This window comes from Lycium ferocissimum, unplaced genomic scaffold, assembly GCF_029784015.1.
Source record: "Lycium ferocissimum isolate CSIRO_LF1 unplaced genomic scaffold, AGI_CSIRO_Lferr_CH_V1 ctg1318, whole genome shotgun sequence".
In the NCBI taxonomy this organism is placed as follows: domain Eukaryota; kingdom Viridiplantae; phylum Streptophyta; class Magnoliopsida; order Solanales; family Solanaceae; genus Lycium; species Lycium ferocissimum.
Window position 1 is genome coordinate 13,831 of NW_026714745.1, and position 16,688 is coordinate 30,518.

A 16,688-nucleotide genomic window follows, 5' to 3' on the forward strand; every position below is an offset into this window, starting at 1 on the left:
ACAATTATGCCCATATCCATATACACAAGCCGACGAGGCTAACAAAATAATATATAAAATAGGAGCCGACAAGGCTAAAAGACATCTAACTTTACACCCCTGTCTACGAGCCTCTAAAGAGAGTATGTAACATCATATAGACGGGACAGGACCCCGCCATGCCCATATGTATGTACACAAAAGAATAATACCAACGCTACTACGGATCCGGATCAAATGGAGCTCCTCTGTATGCGATCCCCGAACAAGTAATCTATGGATCAAGTACGTCTCCTCGTCCACCTGCGGGCATGACGCAGCGTCCACAAACAAAAGGACGTCAGTACGAATAATGTACTGAGTATGTAAAGCATAATCAACATCATAATAGAAGCATAAGAAATAACATAAGATAGGAGAGTCATGAGATAATAGAGCCATTTGTACCTCTAGTGGCAATCATCATGTTTTCTTACCCTTTTTCTAATAGGAACCTTCCATTTCTAATGCTTACTTATATATTAGTACCATACCCGACCATAAAGGTTTGGTGTCTCACATACCCGGCCATGACAAGGCTCGGTGTTATACATACCTGGCCCTACCAAGGCTCAGTGTCATTCGTACCCAACTATAGTGGTGTGCGCGCGATAGATATCATACCCGGCCATATAAGCTCGGTGTTACATAATGACCATACATAGATATACATGTATACATAGAAGTCTATAAGTATCATCAACATCATCATCGTCATCGTTTTCATTACATCTTCCCTTAGAGGATCAACTATCATATAAAGGAGGTAATAGCATCGTGAAAATATCGAGAATCATGAGCTTTAGTAATTCTAGGGATGGAGACATTATGGAACTCATGAGAAGGTATATAGCAATGGAATCGTGCCTTAATGAAAGAAGGGTTAGCCTTACATACCTCGTCATCTTCTTAACTACTTAACGTTCCCCGTCAAAGCTTGGAGAATCTACATTTAGAAGGATTCATACCATGGCTAAGCCTTAATGATACTCTTAAAGTCAAACTAGAGTAATTCATGAGTTAACGAAAGTTGGGCAGCATTTCCCCTATTTCATCGACTTCCACTATATTACTAGACAGCTCACAACAATCATAATAACATCCACAATATCATAATCAAGTAATCACATTCCATTAAGTCTTCAATGTTCATCCTCTTATTCAACTTATACTAACAATTTCACACCAACCCTTTGCACATTTTCATACAACGCTTCCTCATCATCATTATTACCTTCTATAATAAGATTATATCCATATTATACTAAGAATCACAACTCAAGTTAGCTTACTTCCTTTCCTCATCCAAGTTATTCAACAACTAAACATGCTTAACAACATGTAATGAACAAGAAAACTAACCATTTATCTTCTAGGAATGAGCTTTGGAGCAAGATATCAACTTGTGCAAAACCCTAGCAACAGTACCCAAGTAAATCTTGAAGCCTACTAACCCTAGTGAGCCTTCTAAGACATGAGCACTTCAATTCTTGCTATTTGATCTTTGCTTTCTCTTGGGTTGGAGTGGAAGATATTTGGAGAAGGGTTTTGGAGCTCTCAGGACTTGTGAAAATGTGGGAAATGAAATAAAAGAACAAGGGTCATCTATTTATACAAAAACAAAAAAGCTGCCCAATAGACTTATACGGACCATTTATACGGTCTGTATAAACTTATACGGTCCGTATAAGCGAACCGTATAATCCCACCCTGAAAATACACTTCTCTGGAAGGGTTTATACGGATCCCTTATACGGACCGTATAAAGTTATACGGACCGTATAAGTGGTCGTATAACCCACTGTTTTCCGAAACTTTCTCTCGTTGATTCGTTTGACTTCCAATCCTTGTGGAACCTTCTTGGCACTTATGTAACACTTTATTAACCATACAATAGGCCCTATAGCAGCCCCTCAAGACATTATTAAATACGTATCAAATCAACTATCACAAAAACCCTTCTAAACATGACTTACATTTCACTTCCTTCGGCAAACTTAGTCTCACATATTCATATGACTTCGAAATCTTATTATACGCACTTTAAGCTATCTAATATTCTCCTCAATCTCGTAAGGACTTCATGTTCGTCTTAAGCTCACATTAGCCTATCTCACAAGGCAACAAATCCAAAATTTTCCAGAGATGTAACAAGTATCAAGTAGGCACCTCAACTTGTATAAAGTCGAACACGTAAACACAAATGCTGACGTGACACATAAATTTTGGAGGTGTCTAGATGATCATTTTATAAGTTGGAGTGTTCAATTGACAAAGTGGAGACAAGTTGAGGTGCTTACTTGTACACACCCAAAGTTAGAAGGCATACTTGCCAACTAAGGCCAAATTTGAGAGTCTATTTTGTGTATTATGCCAATATATAATGAAGGCTTCGTGCTCTTTCGTTTACAATTATGTTTTTCACGTCAAGTATATATTTTATGACGCCTTCTTTGAGATTCGAAATCCCAATATCTAATTGTGGTCGATTAACTAATGCATGCTTGTGGTGATCTTTACATCATCACCTCCTACTCATAAATTGAACTCTAGTCACAGTTTCCAGTACAAATGACCCTCCAGCTTTTTTTTATGTACTCTTCTTTGGACGAATCATTAGATCTTTCTTTGATTAGGAGCAATTTAGCGTATCATACTTTTGAGACCAAATAGGCTCCTGCATGCCGACCATAGTTAAGTCGAAACGCATGCATCTCAAATTTTCAAGATAATGTTGATCTTTCCCTTCTCCCATAAATAAAAACTCCAGTTAATGGTGCTGGGGACCTCAAACTTTTTAAGTCTACTTTCAAACCTCTTCAGGATGATTTTTGATAAACACGTCGACATTTATCTCAGTTCTGTTGATCAAATTCATTAGGCTTGAAAAATTAAACAGCCTTGGTGATTAAAACTAAATTTACAACGCTTTAAAAATTAAACAACCTTGGTGAATAAAACTAAATTTACTGCGTCTTCATGTAAGAGCATGCTGCACTTTGAATTTTAAGTTACAGCCGGAGATAGTAGAAATATTAATTCTCCTTCTAACTTCAGAGTAAAAGTGAAAAAAAATGAAAGTAGTACAGTTTTGCAGAGTCCGTTGTCTTGCAAATTATAATAGAGGTATACTATTATTTGAACTGACGATATCAAGTGCAGTACGTCCACCAGCAAATGGCCAACCGATACATGCATAGCTACTAATCTCATAATCGTATCCTTTTCACATCACTTTCTGGCACATTTACGTCGTTTCCGTTCCCTCCTACTGAAATCACTGTTTGCCTTGGCACCTGCAGATAAAACATGACATTCAGGATTATTTCATGCCACCTTTAAGTTTCAAAATAGAAGAAAAATCTGATGGTTGACCTCGACTGATCTGTCAATAAGACAGGACAATTTCAAACTCAAAGTTCAAATATCTTTTCAAACATTTCTCCTAACTAGAATCAAGTGATTTCATAAAAATGGAATAACCTAAGAAATCATTATACAAACCAGCAAGATGCATGGTTATGCCAGTTGCATCGACCAAATGACCAGGGTGCAAACTTACCCACTCATAATCTACCACGCACTGCACGAAATAAATTTTGATGCGCCTATTGCACAAATGGATAATTTTAATGGGACAAAGTTGATGCTCTTTTAAACATTCAACAGAACAAAGCTCTGCTTACATTTTCATCTGGAACAACAGCATATCTCTCTGTAGGTGAAACCCAAGATTTTTCAGCTGAACAAAAGTTTTAAGAAAATATCAGATATACGTGATCATTTAATTCTGTGAATGACAAAAATTGGGGGTTGGAGGGGGGGAGGCAGAGCAGACGCAAGACCTGCTGATGGGTCAAAAGTCGAAGATCCAATTTGTTGTCCACTAGATCCATCAACACTTAACGCTTCTATAATCCTTGGGACATACCTTCAGATCTCAAGAACATCAGTAAGTTCAATTTTGGAAGTACCATAGCATGAAAATGATTTAGCTCACTAAAGCAGAATGTTGGAAGTAGACAGCAGATGTCATCATCCACAGTGTTGCTTTTACATATAGAAGTACTATATCCAATTCCTAGCTGGAGAGATTACACTATTTAGACGACATGAGGGTGTCAAATTTTTTACATTGAGGACCTCATTATGTGATATTAATACTTCGAAAATTTAAATAGTCATTCAACTAGGAAAACCGTCGTATAAACTTGATGAGCCTTGCTACGACTAAACAAGCTGCAATATCAGGTGTGCGATTTAGACGTAAAATTTACTTATGCGATGATGCTAACACTGAAACACAAAAGAAGATAACTTTAGTCCATGGTGTGGATCATTTACAAACACTATATAATCCAACTTTGTTGTACCTTTGTGACTCTCAAAACCACAAACTAGAATACATCTCTGAACATACCTGACCCAGAAACTACATTGTCTAAGTTACCTATTTTACAAGTAAAATCCAGCAAAAATATAAAGTCAATACAACCAGGATTTAACGAAGTTTAGGACCAATGAATGCCTTAGATGTTATTCCCTCCGTCCAAATTTATGTGAGGGTGTTTGTCTGGGGACGAAGTTTTTTTTTTTTTTAAAAAAAAAAAAAAAAAAAAAAAAAAAGACTTTTGAATCTTGTGGTGTAAAACAAGCCAAAGAAATTTGTGACTAGAAATTATTTCATTAAGGGTAAAATGGAATTTTAGAGTTAAAATTGGTGCTAAATATAGAAAGGTGTCATTCATTTTGGGACTGACTTAAAAGGAAATAGTGTCATATAAATTGGGACGGAAGGAGTAATAGTTATGCAGTATATAATATGCAGAACTGTAGGCACATCTAAATTCTAATGTATAAGATTTTTTGACTTGTAATGATCTGATCGTTTTTAGTTTTAGAAGTCAGAATCATGATCTGAGACTTCTGGTAGCTCGAGATAACTATTTGGAACTTGTCTGCAAAATTTGGTGAGATTCTTAGGTGGTTCGGGCAGGTTTTGGATGCATTCCACATACGTAGCATTTTTTAGAAAAAATAAAGAACCCGACCCCTCATTTTGTGCATATGTGGTCTAAATGGTAATTTGACAGCATGGTTAGGTCTGTTCATTTCCTGCTTACCGAGGACATGACCTTAGATAGGAAGGTATGGAGGACTCATATTAGGGTAGAAGGCTAGTAGGTAGTCGCGTTTATCCTTTCTTCCGAGTAGTTATATTGCTCTATAATTTCTTGTCTCTTGATTTCTGCGAGTATCTGTTGGTTTATAATGGCTTATTTACTTTCATTGTTTTCATTTTCATAATTGCTTTGATTTATTTGCCCATATCTGACCTTTCATATGCCTTTTCTTGAGTCGAGGGTCTTCTGGACACGGACCTCCCTACCTAAGGTAGGGGTAAGTCACAGTACACTCTACCCTCCCGGACCCCACTTACGCTGTGGGATTCTTCCGGGTAGTGGGTATGTTGTTGTTGTTGTTGGTTAGGTCTGTTCATTATTTGTGACTCATGAAACTGATTTCATCCAATTCTGAGTCCGTTTGATATGCTTCAGACAGTTAAAAGAGAAATAATTAAGTGCAGATTTTTCTGGTGGGACAATTACAAAAACACGATATTCATTCTTCAATTTAGTCTTTTATTTTCTTGTCTTTAATTCCCGTATTTTCACTTCCGCTTCCGTATATTTCTAGTTTTATTGAAGCTAACCTAATTCTTATCACCACTGCTACCCACTATTTATATCAGGGAACGGAACATCCATAGTTGTACACCTGAACTTGACTGTGTGCCAAAAGAACCAAAGAGTATCCCACTAACACGTAAATCACAGTGAAAAAAAAGCCTATAGTTCTAAACCCCAACAGATGGTCAAAGGACAAACATAAAGTCAAAAAGAGTTAGAAGCTTGAATGGTCACTCAACTTTGGGTAATTGGCCCCCATAGTCACTTAAGTTTTTTTTGTCTTCCAAAAGTGACTTTGGAGTTAGAAGCTTGGATAGTCACTCAACTTTGGGTTAGCCACCATACTCACTCAACTTTGCATATTTAGCTTCCACAGTCATTCTAGCCGGAAATATAACTGGCAAAATGAATAAAGTCCTTCCGCCCCACCCACCCCCAACCAAACTTGTCCACTAAACTTACTTTAGCATTGCAACTTTAAGAGCGTTTAAGTACCCCCTAAACAACTTTCAAGTGAATTAAATACCACCTTATACATGCAATACCAGTTTCATGGTTGGGAGTTGATATACACGCGCGCCACCTCAACGACACATCAGATAGTCTCTCTCTCTCTCTCTCTCTCTCTCTCTCTTCCTCTCTTTCTCCTAATTTTTTTTTCTCTGAAAAGCAATAGCAAACAGCATTGGCAGCAGTGACGGCAGGGATTCCGGTGACTTGGCAGCGATTTGGGACTGCCATGCCAACTGAACGAGATCCGATTTTAACCCTAAACTGAACTAATATCTCCAGAATGTTACCTGTTGGATAATGTTTGGCAATGTGGTACATCTTCCCATTCCTTAGCAGTTATATTCAGAAGTCCGTTCTTTTATGAACATGTGTGATAGTCAAGACACTTTTTTTATTAAGTGCATTATTGAAGACTCTCCCTTCCGTGTATGATGACTATTAGGGTCGAAATGTGCTTTTGGTTTGATTCCCACTACCCATTTCATAAGTATTTGAAAAAGGTAGTAATATTTCCCATTGCCTGAGTAAAAGTTTTGAACTGGGAGATGACATGTTTGAAGGATGAAGGCAGATCCGTGGGTTTCCCTATCTAAATTCAAGTTCAGCGAGTCTACTTTCCAAATCAATAAACCATTCGTCAATCGGAGCTCTGTACAAAAAGGTACGTTTAAAACGCTGCAAGCAGCTCCAAATTTTCTAAGTGTTGGCCCAAAAACTTCCCAAATTTCTATTGGCCAAGGTTTGTTCACTTCTTCTTCTTATTTCTTTGATTCTCTAAGCTAATTAACTAGTAATTGTTCCTACTTAGTTGTTAATTAGGTCTTGAGTCCCATTTCCTTCGTACCAATTCTTTCCAACTTTATTCGTTTTAACTTCATTGCAAGTTTGTTGGATCTTGTCCGTTTGTTTTGGGTAGTCTGTCATTCATTAAGCAAGCATCCATTCTTCCATAAAGCTTAGCAACCTTGTGAATTGATTTGGGATAAGAGGTTCTTTATCAACTTTGGAAGAAGCACTAGCTTTGAGTGCAAATACGAGTGACGTGAGGAATTTTTGCTACTAAAGTGTTTGCTAGTTTTGCAGGTACAATGTTTAAGTTAGGGAATTTGGCATTGCCTCCTTGTAGTATCGAGGCGTGCATGGCTCAACTTGTGCAAGAAAGAGAGATCATATTCGTTGCAAATGTGCAAAATTCCAATATGGAGTGGCCAACCTTGAGTCCAAAATTTAATGACGAAGGTTACTTCAAATGGGAACACAAGTTGGATGAGATTTTTGAATGCTACCACTACTTGGAAAAAGAGAAAGTGGAGCTAGCTTTTAGCACCCTTAAAGGGATTCTTATAAAGCATTGGAAGCATGAGAAAGGAAGGGGGAACCCAATTGAGACTTGGATTGCCTTAAAGGAATTTTGGAGGTGTCGCTTTGTCAATCCACATGGAAAGAAAAACGACACAAAGCACATTCCGAAAAGGCTAGGAGGAAAGAAAGTCGCTCCTTGTGCAACCAAATGGAAGATTGACGTGAAGGGTCATCCTAACCCTTCGAATGGCATTTTGAGAGCTCATTCTCTCTCCGAAGAACAGGAGAGATACAAAATTGAGAGCAGTAAGGGAAAGTCGTGTGACAACTCTAGAGCGGAAAAAGGAGAGGTGGTGCGGCGCGATGTGAGAGAGTTGTCACAACATCATTCTAACCTTTTTACTTCATCTTGTTGTGAAGACCCTTTTGTAGGTACTCAAAGAGATAAATTACTAAAGAAGTCTTCATGTGAAGAACTCTCATGCTTGAAAGAAAGAATGAAGGCCAAGACCATCCCTCCAATTAGTCAAGTGAAGTCTTCATGTGAAGAACTCTCATGCTTGATGAAAGAAAGAATGGAGGCCAAGACCATCCCTCTAATTGGTCAAGTGAGCTTACCATTGGTAACTCAAGGTAAAGAAGATCCTTTGAATGCACATCAAGGTAAAGAAGCTTATTCTAATGCTCCTACTTCTTTGAGTGATCTTGATGCCGATTTGAGTATGAAAGATAGCTTACCACACATTGAGCTTAATGATTATTTACCATGTGTTGAGCTTAATTGGTCTTTGATGAATATTGACAATGTGGTTGATAGGGGTGTTCAACACTAGTTGATCCTATTGATGACCAAATTGAATCTTCTTGTGAGGTCAATTTGTGTCAACCTAGTGTTGATATTTGTGAATTGAATGTTAGTACATTATCATGTGATATGATAGCTCACACACTAGTTGATCCTAGCGATGACCGAATTGATTCTTCTAGCAAGATCAATTTGAGTCCAACTAGTGTGGGTACTTGTGTTGATCATCTTGCTTGTAATGTTAATCCACTATTTGAGGAATTTTTGTTGTGCTTAATGAACCTCAAATTAGTGATGATCTTGAACTAGTTGAAAATGTGATTATGAATATGACACATCACCCTTATTTGATACATATGAAGATGAGTCCCTTGATCTAACCTTGTTAACATTTGATGAGACTCAAGGTTATGATAGTGTTGTGTGTCAGATGTTTATATTTATGAGAGTAAATTCACTTGTTTTGAATCCTCATCGTGTAGTGATTGTTTCCTCTTTGAAGATAATGTCTTATTTGATGATAACATGGCTATTAAAAATGAAGTGCCCAATGGAACGTATTGTAATGTTGAAAGTATAACCACTTTGGAAGGCTACAAGGTGTTTGGAAATCCACTATGGGATGATGACACTCTTCCCTATGATGGGGAATTTCCCTTGGGGAATTATACTACATTTGTAGGGAAGAAATGTTTTGAAAAGAAAGGTGATGTTTGTTTACAAATTGCTACTTTTTCAATGTGTGTTCAAAGGATTAGTAGTAGTATGCTTGATTGTGTTCTTGAACCTAATTGTGATACTACATGAGAAGGCACCATAGATGAAGTTGTTTTGCGTGACGCTTTTATTTACTATCTATTTGCATATGATGACGCTCATGTTTGTGTTTTGGGTGCATCTTATGTTGGGAGGGGTTCTTATGGGGTAGATACTTGTGTTCTTGACCAAGATATGTGGATATTCTTCCCTTTTGACCCCGGTGATATTTTGTGTGACTTGATCATGGTACTACCGAGTTGTTCTTATTGGGAAAGTGAGGATCAAATCTGTTTCATGTCTTCTAGAACTCATGTAGCATTGCGTGCTTTATATTTTGAATCCATTGGCTTCGCTACTTTATCCTCGTTTCATGATCTTTGGAGGAATCATCTTCTTGATGCCTCATATACAGGATTTGTATTCATGGTGATTGTTGATGCTTAGTTGTACCACAAATTTATGCATCTTTGGCATGACAGAAGGCATATTACCTTTTGTACTAACTCTCATGCGATGAGGCCCATGTTTTCGTATGTCCTTCCTTGGGTGTTGCTAGGTTCGGATTCGAGGACGAATCCTTTTCAAGAAGGGGAGGATGATATGATATCGAGGGGCTCAATTTCTCAAACTTCTCCGAGGACTTATACTAGAAGCCGAGCCAAGGACTTTCAAGCTTTAGAATCCATGTTCACGGAGAATGAAGCTATGGAAGCACTTGAAGACAATGATATGGGAGATAGCATGGAGGAGGAATTCAAGAGCCCAAGAGTCCAAGGCCCAAAGTTTGCCTCTTAAAGAAGCCCAAATGTTGATGTGTGGCTACAATTGCAAGCTTGGGAAGTTAAAGGCCGGAAGGTGGTTATTTATGCAAAGAGGCTATTCCTTAAAGACAACCCATCATCCTTTGAGAAGACAACCAAACAAGGCCCTTCCTTCATTAAGGGTATTTTTGTAATAAGCTAGTTAGTCTTCTTTAGCATATTAGTATAAATACTACACTGAGTTATTTCATTACTTAGTTTTGAATGATGTTCAGATGAATACTCTAAATGAGTGATAGTTTGCTTGGTAGAATTAGTGTAGTGCTAGTCGAGTGATTAGTGATAGTTAATTATGGTGGATTCCATTGTTGGCTATTGAACCCTTTTCCATTGATTTCATATTAGAGTTATTAATTTGTGGATTCATTTGATTAACTCTTAATTGAATTCAAATAGTATAGGTTCGTTAGTAGGAATCGATTGAGATAATAGTCAAAATACCCCCCAACGTTTGACCAAAATGCCAACTACACACCTAACCTTTGCGTTGGTCCTATTACCCCCCTGGACAAATTTTTTCAGTATTAAAATGCCCTTTTTCATGATGTGGACAAGAGCGTGAGTACAAATCGCTCGGTGGCGCGTTATAGCCTTTAAAACAAAGATTCGACGTGTTTTGGAGAGCCAAATGGTATACGTAGATGCCACATAGATAAATTTAAATTCCCTCCATTTTTAGGCTACTTCATCTTCTTCTTCACCCAATTTAATACCCATCTCCATTCTTTTTGGCAAATAATACCCATTATAAATTTAGAGTTAGGATAGTGATTATTCTTATAATCACTGTTTTCCCAAATCAAATTCAAAAAAAAAAAAATCTGAAGAACAAAAAAACGAAAATCTGGAAAAAAAAAAGTTGAAAATCTAATCTTGTTAAAGAAAATCTGATTGAAAGTTGCTTGTTTGGAGTTGCTACTTGTTGCTTGGTTGGAGTTGTTTAAGCACTAATTCTTTGAGTTGATTTGGGAGAAAATTAAACTCCATTGCTAGAAATTTAGAGAAAGCTATGAAGAACACCAAGTGGGTTTCTTTAAATTCTTGATTGTTTGATCAAATTAATGGATGAACTTTGTTTTACTTGGTGTTAAGAAGCTTCCTTTCACATTTGGGTTTTTTCCCAAATCAAATGCAAAAAAAAAAATCTGAAGAAAAAAAAAAGGTTGAAAATCTAATCTTGTTAAAGAAAATCTGATTGAAAGTTGCTTGTTTGGAGTTGCTACTTGTTGCTTGGTTGAAGTTGTTTAAGCACTAATTCTTTGAGTTGATTTGGGGAGAAAATTAAACTCCATTGCTAGGAATTTGGAGAAAGCTATGAAGAACACCAAGTGGGTTTCTTTAAATTCTTGATTGTTTGATCAAATTAATGGATGAACTTTGTTCTATTTGGTGTTAGGAAGCTTCCTTTCACATTTGGGTTTTTTTGGATCAAATTTGAGGAAGTTGGTGTGATTTTTTTTTTTTCAACTCCTAATGAAGATGATGATGATGTTGATGAAGATGAAGGAGAATGGGGTATGGGTTTTTGGATCCTCATACTGAAAATGGAGTGTGAAAAATTGAGAGATTTTTTTTATTTTTTTTTTAAGAAGAGTAGATGGATGGAGGAAGGGGGGAAATTAATAAAAAATGAGGAGAAATTAAAGATGTGGCACGTGGGCCAGGCGCGTGTGGACAAGCACCTGTTAATAATTGGGGGTTGTCATATTGGACTGCCACATCAGCAAAAAAAGGGGCATTTTAATACTGAAAAAATTTGTCCAGGGGGGTAATAGGACCAACGCAAAGGTTAGGTGTGTAGTTGGCATTTTGGTCAAACGTTGGGGGGTATTTTGACTATTATCTCGGAATCGATTAGAAGGGTTTGGATTTCATATATCCAAATTTGCCTATAATTCCTTTACTAATTAGGTCTTGCTTCTATCCCTCATCTTCTCACCTCAATTTCTTCACTTCTCATATTTGATTTCTTCTCACATTTAGTTTCCGCGTTTTTGGTTGTTCGAATCCGTGTGTTCCACAACCCGGATCGTATCAGTGATTAAAATTTCTGGCAAGACAAGATCTCTCACAGCGGCTGGTCGCTCACAGAGTTCTCGGCAGTGACGAAGGAGGAACAAGAGGGGCTGGGGTGAGGTTGGCTGGAAAGAAGACAAAGGGAGGGGGGGCACTTGTTTTTCCTTAACACTCCCCCCCTCTCAAGAAAGAATCTCAAACTTTTTATTACACAAATTTCGCAAGAAAAAAGAGCCTACGAAATACCACATCTGATAGATTTGATGAACGGACTACACATCAAACAGGGTGATATGATCTGCATATCTTCACTCGAGCTGCTGCAATAAAGGGGAGTACTCTGTGTTTGCGCAGTAGTACATTCCGGGCTGTTAAGTTAGTTACAACCTTTTGGTTGTTACACTTCAGTCCCTAGGTTCTTATTATTATTATATTTCATTTCAGTCCCTGTTTTATTTCACTTAAGTCCCTCTGTAGTTGAGTCAGTTATATATAGCTCATTTCCTTATTGAGCAAGTTATGTCGAATGAGAATAATCTTAGCCCTAAATTAGTTTAATTCTTTTATTGTTCTGTTAATTTCTCTTGGATTGCATCAGTGGTATCAGAGCTTTTTCCTGCTCTGTGGGAATTTGTGACGTCAAGCGAAATCAAAGAAGTTCTCAATCGTTTGGATCGAATGGCAATCGAAGTTGCAAATTTCAATATCCAGCAAAATCAATTGGAATCGAGCAACGAGAGAGCATTTCGTGAGCTGAAAGAAACAATTGCAGCTGGTCAGAAATCGAACAGAGGAAAGGAGTTACAAATGGATCTCACCGGAGAAGAACTATATTCACCGACGGCAGGGCCCTTTGGTCTAACAGGTACGAACAGTCGAGGACAAACTTCGCAGCCTAATTCTAGTTCTGATACTAGTAATAGATCAATGGGTATGCAAAATCTAAACCCATCTTTCACTATGCCACCCATGTATTCGTATCCCATTCAATCATCATCTCCAATTTCTGTACAAACCCCAACCCAATTGAATTCACCTCTAAACCCCTATGCCGCTACTTATACGTACACTTCTGTTCAACCCACAATCTCTATTGGCCAAATTCCTTGTTCAGTACCTAATTCATCATCAAACCCCAATTCACAGAATCAGAATTTTCATAAGTTCCAACCTATACAACCTACTAGAGCACTTACCCCAAATACTATTCCAGCATATTCTCCTTACCCAAACACTTACTCCACCCAATACCAAAACCCTCATACATCTTCAATTTTGAGACAATACAAGGTTGCTTTTCCTAGATTCAATGGGACTGGATTTCAGGATTGGTGGTACCAAGTTGAACAGTTTTTTTCTATGGACAAGGTGCCTCACCACCAGAAAGTGAATGTGGCTTCTATGCATCTAGATGATTTAGCCTTACAGTGGCATAGAGCTTACTTATATGGGAAGCAGAATGCATGCGCAAATACCACCTCCTACTTGGGAAGAATATATTTGGGCTCTATTAGATAGATTTGGTGCTGAGTTTGATGACCCCATGAGTGAATTAGTGAAGCTTAAACAGACTGGGGGTGTAGTTGAATTCCAAGAAGCATTTGACAGGGCCATGACTAGGCTCAACTTGGACCCCAGCTATGCTGTTAGCATATTCTTAGAAAACCTTAAACCGGAATTGGGGGATGTTGTTAGACTCCTTAAACCATATTCTCTTCCACAAGCTTATCACTTAGCAAGACTTCAGGAATCCAGTTTCTTGAAGCAAGCTCAGGCTATGAGAAGTTCTTTGTCACCAGTTCACCAAAATACCAATAGAAACACCACACCCACCTCATCTTACAATCTTACAGTAAACTTATAACCAAGCCCATTAACCATTTGCCTAAAGAGAATTTATCCCCAGCTAATGATAGGTTTAAAAGAAGAAGATTGACCCCAGCTGAACTTAGTGATAAAAGGGCCAAGGGACTGTGTTACTTGTGTGATGAAAAATACCAACCTGGGCATGTGTGTAAAGCTAAGGCCCAGTTGTATTTGCTAGAGTTAATAGAAGAAGAAGTGGTGGAAGAGGTGGAGTCTGAGGTGTTCAATGTGGGGGATATAGCTGAATCTTGTGAGATTTCTATTCATGCACTTCATGGAACTAAAGGTTACAAAACTTTAAGATTGATGGGGTATTGTCAAAAGAGACCCTTAAATGTACTCATTGATACTGGTTCCACTCATAATTTCCTTGACAGTGGATTGGTTGCTAGAATGGGGTGGAAGGTAGATGGGTGTGCATTGCAGGATGCTAACTTGGCAGATGGCAATTCAGTTCCTATTTCTGGAATGTGTAAAGGATTGGAGTGGTTATTGCATAGCTCACTCTTTAGAGCTGATTTTTTACTATTGCCATTGGGATCATGTGATATGGTTTTAAGGGTACAATGGCTGAGCATCTTAGGTGACATCATGTTCAATTTCAACCAGTTGACCATGAAATTTGTTTATCAGGGTAAGCTGTTTTCCCTCAAAGGAATCACTCCCAAGGTGGCCTTAGTGGAGTCAACTACCTTACAGAAGTAACTTGATGATCAGGTGCAGTTATTTATGATTAAAGTAACTGATAGAAGTGATCAACACCCCAAGATACAGGCTGTCCAGGATCAGGACAAGGAACCAGCAGCAGTCCAGGAAGTTTTACAAGACTTTTCTGAGGTATTTCAAGAACCAACAACCTTACCTCCCTTTAGGGGTCAGTTTGATCACCATATTCCATTAAAAGAAGGTTCAAACCCTGTAAATGCTAGACCTTATAGGTATTCCCCTGTCCAGAAAGATGTCATTGAGAGCATGGTTAAGGAATTACAAAATCAAGGGTTGATTCAACATAGTTGTAGTCCAAAAATACCCTTAATGAATTGGGGGCTTCCTTGTCTTCTTTGGAGATGATGGCTTTTCTTTTAAGAATAGCCTCTTTGCATAAATAGCCTCTTTCTCCCCGCTCTAAGTATTCTTCCAAGTGGAGTCTTGTACTTCCATTTTAGCATGTTTTTGAGCTTCAAGTCTTCATTCCATGCACCCTTTAAGCATCCAGTAGTTTTGGTAGGGAAGAAGGATGGAAGTTGGAGGCTATGTGTGGATTATAGAGCATTAAACAAGATCACTATTAAAGATAAATACCCCATCCCAATCATAGAGGAACTTCTAGATGAACTGGGGGGATCTAGAATTTTTTCAAAGGTTGATTTAAGATCAGGGTACCACCAGATTAGAATGGCCCCTGATGATATTCACAAAACTGCATTTAGAACCCATTCAGGGCATTATGAATACTTAGTGATGCCATTTGGTCTTACAAATGCACCTTCTAGTTTTCAGGGGTTAATGAATCATATTTTCAGGGATCATCTAAGAAGATTCATTCTAGTCTTCTTTGATGATATCTTGATCTTCAGTAAAAATCTAGAAGAACACCTTGTTCACTTGAGAATCACATTCCAGTTACTGGTTAAACACCATTTGTATGCTAGAAGGGCCAAATGTCAATTTGCTGTAGCCTGTGTGGAGTACTTAGGACACTTTATTTCTGCTAAGGGGGTGGCTACTGATCCTAAGAAGATTCAAGCTGTCCAACACTGGCCTGTTCCTAGGACCCTTAAACAATTGAGAGGGTTTTTGGGCTTGTCTGGGTATTATAGGAGGTTTATTAGAAACTATGGTCAAATTAGTAAACCTCTAACAGATTTGTTGAAGGACAGTTTTATTTGGGACCCAAGAGCTGATTTGGCTTTTCAAAAACTCAAGTTTGCACTCACTTCTGCACCTGTGCTTGCTTTACCTGATTTTGACCTTCCTTTTACTGTGGAAACTGATGCATGTGATGTGGGAATTGGAGCTGTCATCATGCAACAAGGGAAGCCTATAGCATACCTCAGTAAAGGTCTATCAAAGTTGCATCAAACTCTGTCAGTTTACGACAAAGAATTGCTAGCCTTGGTCATGGCAATTACCAAATGGGGTCAGTATTTAATGGGCAGGCACTTCATTGTCAAAACTGATCAAAAGGCTCTCAATTTTTTGTTAGAACAAAAGCTACACACTGGTTCTCAACTTAAGTGGATCACTAAATTAATGTAGTTTGACTTTGAAATCGAATACAAGAAAGGTAAGGAGAATAAGGTGGCAGACGCCCTTTCCAGGATGCCAGCAGTTGAGTTAGCTGCTTTGTCACTACGGACAGTTGGAAATTGGATCCTGTGTTGACTAACATCATTCATGATATAACTGAGTTGGGTAATGAGGTGAAGGGTTATACTTTTATCAACCAGCAACTAAGAAGACTTGGTAAGTTAGTTATTGGACCTGATTCATCACTCCGAACTGAGCTACTGAAAATTTGGCATAGTTCTGCAATTGGTGGGCATTCTGGTATTGAACACACACATAGGAGGTTATCATCATTATTTTATTGGAAGGGTATGAAGGTTGATGTGGATAACTTTGTTAAAAAATGTGACACTTGTCAGAGAAGCAAATATGACAATTCTGCCTATCCGGGTCTAATTCAACCTCTACCAATTCCATCTGTGGCTTGGAGTAATATCAGTATGGATTTCATTGAGGGTTTACCCAAATCTAAGGGCAAAAGGTGATATGGGTAGTTGTTGATAGACTCACTAAGTATGCTCACTTTGTGGCTGTACCTCATCCTTATTCTGCAATGGACATTGCTATATTGTTCATGGATCAGATCTTTAAACTTCATGGCATGCCTGA

The 16,688-nt window shown here is 38.1% G+C and overlaps 1 protein-coding gene across 2 annotated transcripts in view; it reads right to left on the reverse strand.

Moving 5' to 3' along the window:
• Positions 1 to 2,969: 2,969 nt before the first annotated feature.
• LOC132042084 (ultraviolet-B receptor UVR8) overlaps positions 2,970 to 16,688 on the reverse strand; it is a 59,153-nt gene continuing 45,434 nt past the window's right edge. Inside the window, exons 10-12 of one of the 2 annotated variants that reach the window (XM_059432707.1) lie at positions 3,864 to 3,949; positions 3,705 to 3,760; positions 2,970 to 3,314 (exon numbers count right to left, since the gene is read on the reverse strand). In XM_059432707.1, the coding sequence (XP_059288690.1) occupies positions 3,228 to 3,314; positions 3,705 to 3,760; positions 3,864 to 3,949 (229 nt within the window). In that variant the 3' untranslated portion in view covers positions 2,970 to 3,227. The remainder of the gene's footprint in view (positions 3,315 to 3,704; positions 3,761 to 3,863; positions 3,950 to 16,688) is intronic. The other variant, XM_059432708.1, reaches the window with a different exon arrangement.